Source organism: Apteryx mantelli, chromosome 14 (genome assembly GCF_036417845.1).
Source record: "Apteryx mantelli isolate bAptMan1 chromosome 14, bAptMan1.hap1, whole genome shotgun sequence".
Classification (NCBI taxonomy): domain Eukaryota; kingdom Metazoa; phylum Chordata; class Aves; order Apterygiformes; family Apterygidae; genus Apteryx; species Apteryx mantelli.
Window position 1 is genome coordinate 6,764,289 of NC_089991.1, and position 12,733 is coordinate 6,777,021.

Here is a 12,733-nt window from a genome sequence, read left to right on the forward strand (position 1 = left end):
AACAATTTTAGTCAACTGCAAACACTGAAGGATCATTCCCCAAGGCCCGAACCGAAGGGTGTTATTGTATGGCTATTGTGTTTAAAGCCCCAGCTTAGAGATTTCAAACTTCTTCCACGAAGTGCACCCTGAATTGCTTGAGTGTATTTCCTTCTCCTTTACGAGTTTTGAGTTGTGTTTGGAGGGAGGAGGGGGAATGTAACTTCTAAAGCTTAGAAAGAATCAAATGCAATAATAAGTTATAATACTAATACCAGGGTGGCCACTTGTAGCCTACAGGAACTGTTGTTACTTTAACTTTTGCTTTATTGTGCCATTAAAGGTATTAAATTTTATTTAATGTTGAGCAAAATGGGAACTTCCTAAAGTGTCATCGTGTTGGAAGTACATTTGCACATACATGTTTTCCCAAAGATTTTAAGGAGTCAGTAGCAGCTTCTGAGATCAACCTCTGCTCTGAAACAAATCCCCCCCTCCTTTTTTTCTTCCTCCCTCTTGATGTGATTTTCCTGAGGCTAATACAAATCCATAATGTAAGTGATTTCTAAAGCTTGAACTGGTTGTTGAAATGGTGTAAGCCAAAGTAGACTCTCGGTGACATTCCCCCTCTGATTTTTATATTAGAGACCTCAAATGAAAATCTTGGGTCACCAATAGATTTCATGAACTAGAAATATGAATTTAGCCTCCAATCTGGGTCTGCTAGGAGACTGGAGGGACAAAAGCTGCATTGCATGAGTATTCTGCTGAGGTAGGGAGTGATTTGCTCTTTTACCCAGGTGTTTTACAAACATGTACAGTTGTATGTTTGAATTAACTGGAAAGATTACTTTCCAGAAACTTGGTAAGGTGTCACAGTGGGATTTTGAAGAGATGAAGATCTAAAATAGACATAAAACTTCTAGCATCCCACTCAAGAGAAACTGCAAGTCTCTTGCTGGTATCATGTACAAATTCTGTATCAAGATAACTGTGTTTGTGTGTGTATACATGGAGAGTCGGAGAGAAATGCAGTGGCACAAGCGGATCAAGTTTCTCAAGGGAGAAACTTAGGTTGATAATGAGTAATACCCTTTTCCTCCTTTTTTGGGTCCAAAAACTTTGAAGTCAGAGTAGCCTTTTATTTATATACCATGTTTTGGAACAAGTTTGCTAACACTTTAACCGATACATATCTTGCCTTTGTGGACTAGGGAGAAAAGTTATTCAGGGCTAAGGTACTTCCATTTTTCAAGCTTTACATTTGACAATATAATTTTAGCCTGATGTCAATTTAACATTTCTGAAGGTCAGCTTGTTTCTGCATCCTGTGCATGCCATCCATCCTGAACTAAGAACTTGTATTCTGTCTTTTAGCCAGGAAAATGCTTGTTCTGCAGAATTTGAAAACCCCAGAAAACTGCAAAAAGTGACTGAGCACTGAACAAGGACTGTACTCTATTTGGTAAACTTACAGGAGCAGTTAAGAGGCTAAACACCTGAATGCTTTAAAAAAAAAAAGAAAAAAGAAAAAAGTGTAGACTCCAGTAACAGAATTAAAGTATTGTAGCTAAAGTATAGAAGATCTTTCACATGGTCAACTATGGTACTCAGATTAAGAGGGGAAGGCCAAGTCATTAATTTCTAAATGCTGGTTTATATATATATAATATATATATATATATATTTTTTACAATCTTACACATAATTTAGATGCTTTAGAACTGATTAAAACTAGTAATAAAAGGGTTGGAAAAAAACCCATCACATTTGAATTGCCAGTAATAAGTCATTCTGACTTGGTAGAAAATCTGTAAATAAAATTGCAGGAGTTTTCAATTTTGGTGAGCACAAAAGCTCTGCTGGAAGATTGTTCTGTGGCGTGGGGAGGGTTAATGTTGTGGAGGAAACACGTGCTGCTGCAGAGCAATAAGAAGGCTGTGCTACAGAGAATGCTTTAGTGGGAGGGTGGGAGAGGGAAACAGAGAGCAGTCGTACACTCATTACACTTGACTAACTTTTTGGTCCGCAGTCAGTAGTGAGCAACATGAGAAATCAGATAGACCTGCTAGCCACCGTCACTGTTCTGGGAGTCCTGGAGCAAGGTAAATGTCCTTTATATATACTACATAGTATTAAGCTGATTGTATTAAACTTTGTGGTACTTGGTTCCTGTACTGTGCTTGTAGCCTCTGGGAATGAAAACTGCTGTTGTCCAGCATGGTAAAATAATGCAAATTGTTCAGCTCTTCCATATGGAAGTGTTACGCATGAGGAAGTTCATTATTTAATTTTAGGCTAAAATGATTTGCAAACCTCAAAGCCTGCATCCCAGAAGGAAGTGGAAGTTAAGTTTTACTTTTAAACTTAGAGCAATTCCAACAATTGAATGTTTTTAAGGTGAAATATTTTCCATGATTGAATTTTATGAGGTAATTTATAAGATTTAAAGTTGCTGCAGGTAGCCAAAATAAAGGCAAGCTCAGTGAGGACATTCTCTTAGTTAGCTGTATCGATGAAAAGTTGATGCACAAATGCATGTGTGGACATGAATAGTTTGTGACAAGAATGCATATGGAAAATAGCTTGAAGTACACAGGTATTTCTTCTCTGTGACCACTATTTATTCAATTCATATAGCTCAGTTGTGCTGAGCATGTGACAAATAAGTGTTGACAGCCCAAAGTAATTTGGAAACCAGTGCATCAATTTGGGGTGGTATGTTAGCTCAAACATCGCATTACAGAGCTGCAAGCCTTGAACTCTCTTTCGCAGGGTTCTTAGCTCATGCCCAGCTTTCTACTTAGAACGTGTTTTTGTACCATCAGAGATGCATGAAAGGTTGAAACAAGTAAATTTTTTAATTAGCATTACAAAACAAAATACCTTGATTTAAGCAGTAATGATTAAGATGAGAGTAAAATGACTGGCAGACTACGACCATCAGCAAGTGTTTGAGCTGTTTAAGCAAAGACGATGATTAAGTGAGAAGATAATCGGTGTCACTCAGGGGGTAATGAAATTAGAGATAAAAGAATCTTAGTCAGATGCCTATTTAAGCTCGATTTTTTTCTACTTTCTGTGGCATCAGTCTCTGTGTAATGAAAGGTTTCACTAACACTCCAAAACTTATTCATAAAGAGTAAAACTAATTTCTTGAGAGTTCACAGCTGGACATGTTAATTAGCTTAGAAAAAGTATTTTCTAAATGAGCCTGTGACAATATGATCTAATGTGAAACCTTTCTTTTCCATCATGGTTGTAAGAAAATTAATGCTTAAAGCTCAGTGAAAGCTTGTGCACCAACCTTGCTCTTAGGAGGGTCACTTGTGATGGTCACTCTTCACATGCTTCGCAAATAAAGACCTTCTTCCATCGCTGCTGGTGAAGAGGTCTTGTCCAGAGAACCCGTGGGAGAACTGGCCCCGTCCAAAATGACCACCCTCTCCAGTGGTCTTCAGTGTGCTGGAGACCACCTCCTGCCCTCAGTCATTTTGTGAAGGGAGTGTAGACAGATGTCTTTCTGGACACAGGGTCTGCAGGGAGGGAAACCCTCTGTCCAACTGGTACAGCTGGAAAAACTGAGCCAGCTTTTGAGCCTGCAAGCCCTTCGGGTCTGGAATAGATGCAGAAGTCTTCCAAGGAACTCAGAGCACCTGCTCTCAGATCAAGCAGATGTGTTGGTTTTGACCATTTAGCAAGAAGAAAGTGTTTCTGAGCTATCTACCTGCGGTGTGTGTTTGTGGCACCTTGGGGCGAAGCTCTCTGCCCTTCAGCACTGTGGTGCAAGTTTCTGGAGGGTGGAGGAGGTGGGTGGCTGTGCTCCTCCTGCCTGGCATGAGGGAGGGACTGGGGAAAATTGGGGTCTGGAGCAGGCATTGCTGCTGCTGAGAAGCCTCCACTGCTTCATGCACCCTGGGGAATAACCTGCGTTGTCTCCCGTGGGTTCAGGGTTGGCAGGGAAAAGTTTTTAACAACAGGGCGGGAGGGAGACCAAAGTATGTATGTAGTATCAAAGCCCGACGTGTGCATCCCTCATAAATATATTGCAGGGGTGTAATGGGAGAGGGAGGTGTGACGCATTGAATTTTAAATTTTGATTTGATAGCGTGAGTCTTTGGAATGTGCTATGTGTTCCTGGTCTAAATTGTTTTAAAATTAGCATTTTTTGAATATTCTGGGGATGAGCAGGGAGAGCTGAAATGGGCCCGTTGCGCATTTCACTTTAATTCATGCTAACGTCAACTATGCTGGAGTAAAGAATTGTTCATAAAGTACTGTAATATAGGGAATTGGATATGACCACGTGGAACTGGAAGGTTTAGTCTTGTGTTACCACAGATAGGAGCTAAAAAGCTTTTTTGACCCTAGTTACAATATTGCTCTGACTTCCAGCGTTGCCAGCTGTGGAAGTGAGCTCATTGTTGAAACAGGACCATGAAATCCCGTTTTAGTATGCCAGAGCTCAGTCTCAGCAGCAAAGTGGAAACTGTGGAGTTTAGACTCTAAATGTGCAACCACATTTTGCTTTAACTTTACGCCTCTCTGTCCATTGGACAATTCCCCATGAGAAATTTTTCAGATTTTTGAGATCTCTTGCCAAAGAGAGATCTCTTTTTGGCAAGACATAAGCATATTTAGAATGTAAGAATTAGTAAAATGGTATAAATTTTCAAATTAAAATCTTCACCTTTCTATAAGGGAAGGTTTGATCAGGAACATTTGCTTTTTTTTAATTACTGGATTTGTTTGCCTTAGAGCTCTTGAACCTCTCTACTCAAAAGTGTTTGGATGGGATTCTCTGAGCAGTCTGTATTCTTAGCCATTAGATGACAAATATCTCAACGTAAGCCTTATTTAAAACACGAATGTGCTACTCGGAGAGCAGTGTTGGAGATTGCTGAATTATCAGTAATTTCCCTCAACAATTTACTGAGAAATACCAACCAATGGAAGATTTCTTTTTTCTTACAAATCTTTTTATTGTTAAACTAAGTGGGGATGGAGGGAGTGTTGTATGCAAACAGGAAAAATATGCAAACAGAATAAAAGAGGCAAAATTTAAAATTGAAAGTTATAGAAACATTGCTGAATCCCTTCCATTGGGAATCCCTCAGTAGCCGATCTCTGAATAGCACCTTTGTCTCGGTTAAATATATATGCTTGTTTTACAGGAACTTAGTGTCTTCTAAAGTTTACCGCCCGAGGCATTTTACACTTTCATGCTCTGCAAACCACACGTAGGTGTAAAGCCATAATAGCAAACGTGGTGTCCTCTGTCTATGTTAGATTGGACAAAGTAGCCTAATCTCATGGTCTCTACTTGGGAAGCAAGGGAGCAATTACAAAATACTTAGGAATATCTCTCTTTTCTCCACTAGTAATGTGTGCGCTAATGTCACCTTGATTCAGATTTAAGATTTAATTCTGTTCAGTCTAGCAAGGCGCTGAGCTTAGCGCTGGGGAAATGCATGCTGCTGCCCTGCGTTGAACAACTGCAAGAACGCTGCTACCAGAACTGGTTCTTTTTTTCCCTTTTTAGTATGGCTTCAAAGGAAATAGAGCTTTTGCAATGTCGCTGTCTGTCAGTCCCTGCAAGGCTGGTTTGCCAGGTTCACTCAAGTGTGACAGATGCCAGTTGTAATATGGTTTGGCAAGTTTATGGACATAATCAAGTAGAGGGTGAAAGTCCTGTTGATATTCCCACCGAGAGGGAAAAACTGCAGGGAGAGCTCGGTCCTTACTAGCCATTCAACACAGCAGTTTCACCTCAAGATATGAATCATAGGAAGTTGGTTTTAAAGGTTCTGCTGAACAGATTAAACTCTTTCTCCAAAAAGTCTCCCCTGCATAGAAGACTTGTACAACGGGGTTTTTCAGCACCTCTTCCTGAGAACTGCTGCTTTTGGAGTGTCGTTCTTCGTCCTCGCGCTGCAGCGTTGCGTCAGTCCTGGAGCGCGGCGAGTCCTTCCCAGAAGGGCTCTTGCTGCTCTTGGGTGGTCGTTGTCTTGCATGTGGTCCGTCCCTAAGCACAAGGGATCTGCTGCAGCAATTGCTGGGAAATTTGCCCTGGTTAGGCAAGGCAAGATGCGGAGCATGAAGCTGATGGAGTGATTGGGTCCAAAACTACTTTCCGTGTGCTCGGCAGCAGCAGGGATGCTGTGGCAGGACGACGGCCGGTGCCTGACATTCGCTGGTTTGTGTCCCAACCCAGATCCGTGCGCAGCGCAGTAGCTTCAGCTCCATTTTTTTGGAGAGGTGCCTGGGATTGGGCGTTGTGAAAACACTGAATAATTGCACAGGAGAGATGTGCTCGTCTGATGGGAAGAGGAGGTAACGAGGCGATCGCACTTCATAATCTTTTCCCGGAGATCTGCCTGCCGCTGCTGAATTGCAGGTTTTGCATTACTTCAGACCTATCTGTCTGGTTTTACGGGGGAGATGGTGTGTTGCAGTCTGGCACATCACATGGGCAGGATGAGATCCTCAGCCACCATCGGCATGTGACACACGGAATAACCAGTATATTTGTTCCTCCTCACCTTTCTCTCCCAGCACCTCATGTTTGGGGCTGGGCTCTTCCATGCAGTGTGTAAGGCACAAGAACACATGTATATTTTCTTAAATTATTTTCTGTGTATATTTAAATGTATAATATATTGTATAATACTCATGTCACGTAACATCAGTTTATTTACATTTCTAATTCCCTCTTCCTCTACATATGCTCTAATGCTCTTCTGCAGGCATACATGGATCTGTCTTGTCTTTAATCTTGCAACATCTGTCTCTACTTTCCTTTCTCTATGCCGCTGTTCTGCTTTTAAATTCCTTGTTAGAATAAGGCAGCCGGCAGCAGAGTCCCTGCAGCCCAGCTCCTGGCCCGTCTTTCCGATGCCCCGTGAACCTGTGCCGCGTGAGGACCTTGCTGATCCGAGCGGCTTGCTTAGCTGCATGCTGCCACAATGGTTTTGTTGTAGGTAATTTAGCTGTGTACTTGTATACCAAAATCATCATTTCCAATAAAAATGTAACAGTGCACTTAAAGCATAAATACTTGCAACAGCACCAATCACCTGTGGGAATAAGGACTTTAATCAAACAGTGAAACAGCCTCCAAATCTTCATGTTAACGGATTTTCATCGTGATAAAAATGACTGTGTGTCCCTTACATATGAGTGATGTAGCAGACGCTGGACAAGTGCCTTGGCCCAAATCCGGAGCAGGCTCGCAGTCATCGCTGGCAGCGCATCCGCTCCCAGGGAACGGCTTTGAGCCTTGGGGCTGCCTGAGGGAATGGGGTGAAGAAGAAATCCCCCCCCCCCCCCAATTTCCATATAATGCCATGATTAGGAACATCCCTAATTGGCTTAATATCCCAGGGCTTCACGGCTTGGCTGATGCTGGGTGACTGGTGCGCGGGAGCTGCACGCCCGCGGGGCACCCTGCAAAGTGCTAACCACATTGCTGCTCGAGGGGGTCCTGATGCTCCAAGTACTGCGAGACTAAAAATAATAATAATAATCTTGTGATGGGGTGTGGGCTCGCTGATGTTTTCACCTGTGCTGCTGGCATTAGGGCAGGGCCCCGGGCGACGCGCGCCCTGGATGTGTCTGATCCGCTTCGAAACCGCACCGAGGGCTCAGTTGCTGCTGGTGAGATTGCGATGCAAAGCGCCGCCGCCGCTGCCACGTCCCTCCGTGCACCTCGCTTGGATAACCAAATCTGAACTTAAAGTGCAAGCATGAAATAAATAGCACACTTATTCCAGGTTGTGCATGACCTTTTTTACAGACCTGGACTGTGAACCTAGATGGTATCAGCTGTCTTCTTCTAACTCCTTGCTTGGATCCAAGCTCCATAAAGCTTGGCCAGGTGCAATGCTGCCAGACTGTTACCTTTTACGCATGTGTGTTTGTTTTTTAGCCTATTTTGCACTGCAGGTGATCTATGCCAGGCGGAAGTACAAGATCTCTCCTCCGGAGACGACGGGCCACCCTGAATTCGAGCGAATCTTCAGAGCTCAGTAAGGTTTTGACTTGGCGATTACATATCTAGATATGACTTGAGTGAAATGCTGCTGCTTCCAGGAAAGGCTGACTGAAATCACCTTTTCACTTATTCCTGCTGGTATTTGCTTTTTTTTTTTTTCTTTCTTTTTTCGACTGCAGATGTAAAAGTATGAGAGCTTGGAGCAGTGAGCAAGCGCCTTACGTGGGCTGCGATGCTGATTTTTGAGGCTGAGCATTTTGCTTTGGCTAGGATGTCTCGTTTTTGCCCAGCAATGATGATACTTGCTCTGGCATCGTGACAGACAAATTACAAATTAGTAGCCCTGCAGAAGACTCAGTAAAGGTGCTTGGTATTAATGCATTAAAATCATTGAGTAAGTTTAATATTAATGGTGGCTCCAAAGCATGAGAATAGCCAAAGTTGCATTAATAACCTGCTATTTGCTTGTATGGCTTTGCTGTTGAATTGAAGCAAAGGGCCTTGCTGGCCAAACCAACTATGAGGACTTTTTTCTTCTTTTTTCTCCCTCCCCATCGTAATGTGAAAGGCAGCACTCGGGAGCCCGTGCTGGGGGCTGCTGCTTTTTGCTCTGCTCCTATGGAGAGAGAGAGATGCTGGAGCTGAACTGGGAAGGGTTTGCAGATCCCTCGGGCTTCCAGCAAGCCCCGGGATCATCGTCCGTCTTGGTCGTGCCGATTCATCAGCAATCGAAAGAGACAGGTCGGAGCTGGTAAACTCTGAACGGAGCAGGTGTGTTTCCCTGCTGGCACGCAGGAAACGTCCGTGGAGTGGCAGAAACGCTTGCTTTGGTCCCTTTGCGATGCAGTGAAAGGCCAAGCTGCATGGGAGGCGTCAGCCTTTTCCCAGCGGGTCGCTGTTGATGCTGCTCTTAACTGAACGCGCTCAGCTGCGTTCGCGCTGGGAGACGCGGCACTGAGCGGCTCTCCGTTGCGTTCGGGGGAGGACATGACCCCAGAGGACTTGAGCTGGAGAAAGTATTTCTTTTTGTTTTGTTTTTCTCCTTCCTTTCTCCTTTCCCCTGTGGAAAAGGATGCAGATGGATCGTTTGTTTTGATATACTTGGGGGAAAGAAGACAAAGAAAAGAAGGGGGGGGGAGGAATTGATTTATTACTTACTTATGGAAACCTGGCAGCCTCACTGAGGCTCCGACTGCATTTGCAGTGTAACAGTCTTCAAACTTTTTTCCAACTCCCAATCTGGCCTGGCTCTCCAAGGCTTCGTAACTTCTTTTGTGGGGGCCAAATTTAAGATAATTCTCTAGGGAACTGTAAAATCGCAGGAGAACTTGAGAAGCAAGACTATTGTGTCTTTAACAGCGCAGCTCCCAACACGCACCAGTTCTTTCTTGCAGAAAACCTGTATTTTTGTCACTCAACAAAGAAAAAAAGGAAAGCAAGCAAGCGTGGCTGCAGACCCCATCCCCTTCTGCTGGATGAGGGCTGGTGGGACGCTCCTGCTTGGAGCACGTGACTTCTGCGTTATACCAAAATTTGGCTGGTGCTCCGCGAAGGGGAAGAGACCGCTCCTGAAATAACTTTAGGGAAACTCTCCTGGCAGCAGCGGGCACCGCGTGGGCAGCGGCTCCAGCTGCAGCACCATAGCTCTCGGATCCCCGTTTCTACTGCTGTTTGCTGCATCTGGAGCGTCAGTGTGAATTTGGGGGGAGGCAAACGCTGCCAAGGGTTTGGGGTTTTCTTTTTCCATAAAATACGGTGGGTGTTGGTTGTCCTCAGTTATAGAAAAGGCTTTTTCTCCCCAGTGTGGCACTGCCATACCCCTGACCGATCCGTTCAGTTTGCTCCAGTGTCCCCCCCTTAGCTCGGTTAACCCCACTCTCTCCGGAGCCTGGGGACGTGGTTTTAACGCTTATTTCTGGTTCTTGCTAGGGTGAACTGCTCCGAATACTTCCCGATCTTCGTCTCGCTCCTCTGGGTGGCTGGTATCTTCTTCCATCAAGGTAAGGGGGGGGGAAACCCCACACAGACCAGGGGAACCCTAATTTAAATCCCCTTGTAACGCAACAGGCTTCTCCAACTGCGGTGTCCGGGCGGAAAGCCGCATCCCAAGCAATTAGTCACCCGCGGGCTGACGGGGGGCGGATTTAGGGCGCCGGGGCCCCTTTGCAGCGGAGAAGCGAGGAAGGGCCCCGACGGCGAGGGCTGGGAGCCAAAACCCAAAGGCGACTGAAAGAAGGAACTGGGGCGGTGGGGGGGGGGAGACATTTCTGCCTTTAATAAAGAGGGAAAGGAGAAGAACTACCGAAACGCCCGGAATATCCCTGGGCTGGGGCGCGTGGCGGTGGCGGCGCGGCGAAGCGTTTCGGCTCGCGGCGCGGACTCGTGGCCGTGTCCCCACAGGTGCGGCGGCGGCCGCAGGGCTGCTCTACCTCTGTGCCCGTCTGCAGTACTTCCGCGGCTACGCGCGGGCCCCGCACGGGCGGTGAGTACGGCGGCGGCGGGGACGGCAGGCGGGCGGGTGGGTTCGCCCCGCGGCCGCCCCGCTGACCCCCTCTCCCGCGCAGGCTGGGGCCCCTCTACGCCAGCGCCCGGCTCCTGTGGCTGCTGCTGGGGCTGGCCGTCGCCGGCCTCCTCGGCCACTTCGTGTCCCTCAGCTCCGCCGTGGCGGAAACGGCGCTGGGCCGCCGGCTCCGGCTCCTCTTCGCCTGGTAGGAGAGACCCCGCGCGGCCGGCGGCGCTCCCCGCTCTGCCTCGCTCCCGGCACCGGCCCTCCTCACCGCCGTGATCCGCAGACCAGAAAACTGAACTTTTTGCCACAAGAAACCCGCCTGCGCTTGTCGGATGCTGTGGGAGCGGGCACGAGAACGCGGCGCCTTGCCGGTACTGGCTCCTGGGAGAAGAGGCGCCAGCGCGGGCAGGGCTCCGGGTGACCTTGTCCAAGACCTTCAGCCCCAAACCCTGCTTGCGTCTGTGTTTCCTCACTGACTTCTGTGACCTCGATGCGGCCCTGATGTCACCCAAAACCAAGTCGGGGTCTGGCCCTGCCCTGCCGCAGCGGCCGGGCTGCAGCGCGGCCTCCCCAGGCTCCACCGGCCTTGGAGGCAGCGGAGAGCAGCCCGCGGCCGCGCGGCTCCCTGCCGGCTCGCACGCAAGGCTTAAAAGATGCAGCGCATTTCATCCTCAAGACTATAGGTGGGGAAGCGCATTCTTCCAGGAAAACTGCAGAAAGAGTTTTCTTTTATTTTCTTCCAATAGCTGGTGTTAGTTTAAATAACTACAGTTTTCATAATTTCTTTTTTAACAACAGGTTTCTGTGGTATTAGGACAAAAACACCTGGCACCCACTAGTGCTCCAGGTGCTTTCCCCTGTACAAGCAATGCTTTTGGCCTGTGAGGTAGAGGCAAATGCTGAGGAATTGCCGCATTTCTGGTGCAGTCGGGGCTGGCACATGGGCTACGGAAACAGCAGGAAACAGCAGCACCAGGGTAGCGAACAGGAGAGGAGAAGGGGGAGGAAGGAAGGAGACGCAAAGCAAGCGGCTCCCTGCTTGTAAGGGACTTCCACTGCTGCATCAAAGGTTTAAATTTAGCTTTTATTACAGTGCACATTGTTTTATATATTTATATATATAGAGATGTACTTGAAAAATCAAATGTATCCAATAATAAAAAATACAGCACGTTAAAGTAGTATAATGCATTCCAGTGTATAGCTGAGGAGACATTGGGATTCCAGAAAATTGTTCTGAAATATTACACTAATCCCTACTATTTTCAAACTGGACTACTTTTTCTTTTTTTTTCTTTTTCCTTTTTTTCCAAAAATTCACACCAATCAATAACTGAACCAGTTATTCAAAAAGATGGAGTCTGCACTCGCTCTCACGGCATGAAGACACTGGAGACTTCACCGTGAGTTAAGGGGCTGTGTTCAATGCTGGCAGGCACAGTGTGGCTTGTTTCTTTTTTGTTTTTTGTTTTTCCCTGCCATACTCATAGCACTAACCTCCCCCCTCCGCGTTCATTGCTCCTCCACCCCCAGGAGGGTCAGTCTTTCCCCTCGCTTAACGCACGGCCGGGGGCGGCTGCGGACGGCAGCGCCCGGCTGTTTCCTTCCCCGCACAGCAGCCTGCAAAGCAGGGCTCAGGCTGTGGGACTCGGCTTTAACGGGGCCCCCGCCGGCCCCAGGGCAGCTGGCAGCAGCCTTTTCCTGGGCTGAAGGTGCTTCCAGTCTTGCTAAAGCTCGTCCCAACGCCAAACGGCCCTGCGTGTCGGCGTGCCCTGAGCGGCACGCGCCAGTGACCCACCCGCGCGGGGATTAGCGAGAGCCTGGGCCTTGCCTGGGGGAGCCAAACCAAACCTTTGCACCGGATAGCGGGGTCGGCTTGTTGGGTTTTTGTTTTTTTTTTTTCCGTTTCTTTTCTTCTGCTGTTCTTCCAGAGGAAGGTCTGTCTGGCCCCGGCAGCTGCAGCCGGTTACGCCAGCGCTGGCCTCGCTGCTGGGTCGCTGAGGCTGGTGCAGCCGGCGCGTTTCTCCTGCTGCAGCGCCGCGCGGGGACTGTGCTGCCCCCGGCTCGGCTCGGCTCGGAGCAGGCGGCAAGGCGCTGCGCTCCCGCGGCCGAGCCCCGGCTGCCGCAGACCCGGGGAGGACGTCGAGGGCGGGGAGGGAGAAGGACCGAGGAGCTACATGTGCCCGCTCTTCGTCACGGCCCTTTCACTCCGCTTTTTTGATAAAAATCTGAAGGGAGAAGGAAGTAATCAG

General features: G+C 47.5%; 2 protein-coding genes across 4 annotated transcripts in view; one reads left to right on the plus strand and one right to left on the minus strand.

Annotated features, from left to right (window-relative positions):
* Nucleotides 1–1,978: 1,978 nt before the first annotated feature.
* Nucleotides 1,979–12,215, plus strand: LTC4S (leukotriene C4 synthase). 3 transcript variants are annotated; one of them, XM_067304761.1, is made up of 5 exons: nucleotides 1,979–2,084; nucleotides 7,907–8,006; nucleotides 9,902–9,972; nucleotides 10,373–10,454; nucleotides 10,537–12,215. In XM_067304761.1, exons 1-5 carry the CDS (start codon nucleotides 2,027–2,029, stop codon nucleotides 10,682–10,684), a joined length of 459 nt encoding a protein of 152 aa, XP_067160862.1. In that variant the 5' UTR covers nucleotides 1,979–2,026; the 3' UTR covers nucleotides 10,685–12,215. The 3 variants fall into 3 exon arrangements, 2 of the variants coding, with proteins under 2 accessions (XP_067160862.1, XP_067160861.1); XR_010885623.1 differs by lacking the exon at nucleotides 1,979–2,084 and having other exon boundaries at nucleotides 4,640–8,006; nucleotides 10,537–11,164; nucleotides 11,280–12,215; XM_067304760.1 differs by lacking the exon at nucleotides 1,979–2,084 and having other exon boundaries at nucleotides 4,640–8,006.
* Nucleotides 11,547–12,733, minus strand: part of MGAT4B (alpha-1,3-mannosyl-glycoprotein 4-beta-N-acetylglucosaminyltransferase B) — a 55,729-nt gene continuing 54,542 nt past the window's right edge. The window contains exon 15 of the mRNA XM_067304759.1: nucleotides 11,547–12,709. Coding sequence (XP_067160860.1) covers nucleotides 12,686–12,709 — 24 coding nt within the window. The 3' untranslated portion in view covers nucleotides 11,547–12,685. The remainder of the gene's footprint in view (nucleotides 12,710–12,733) is intronic.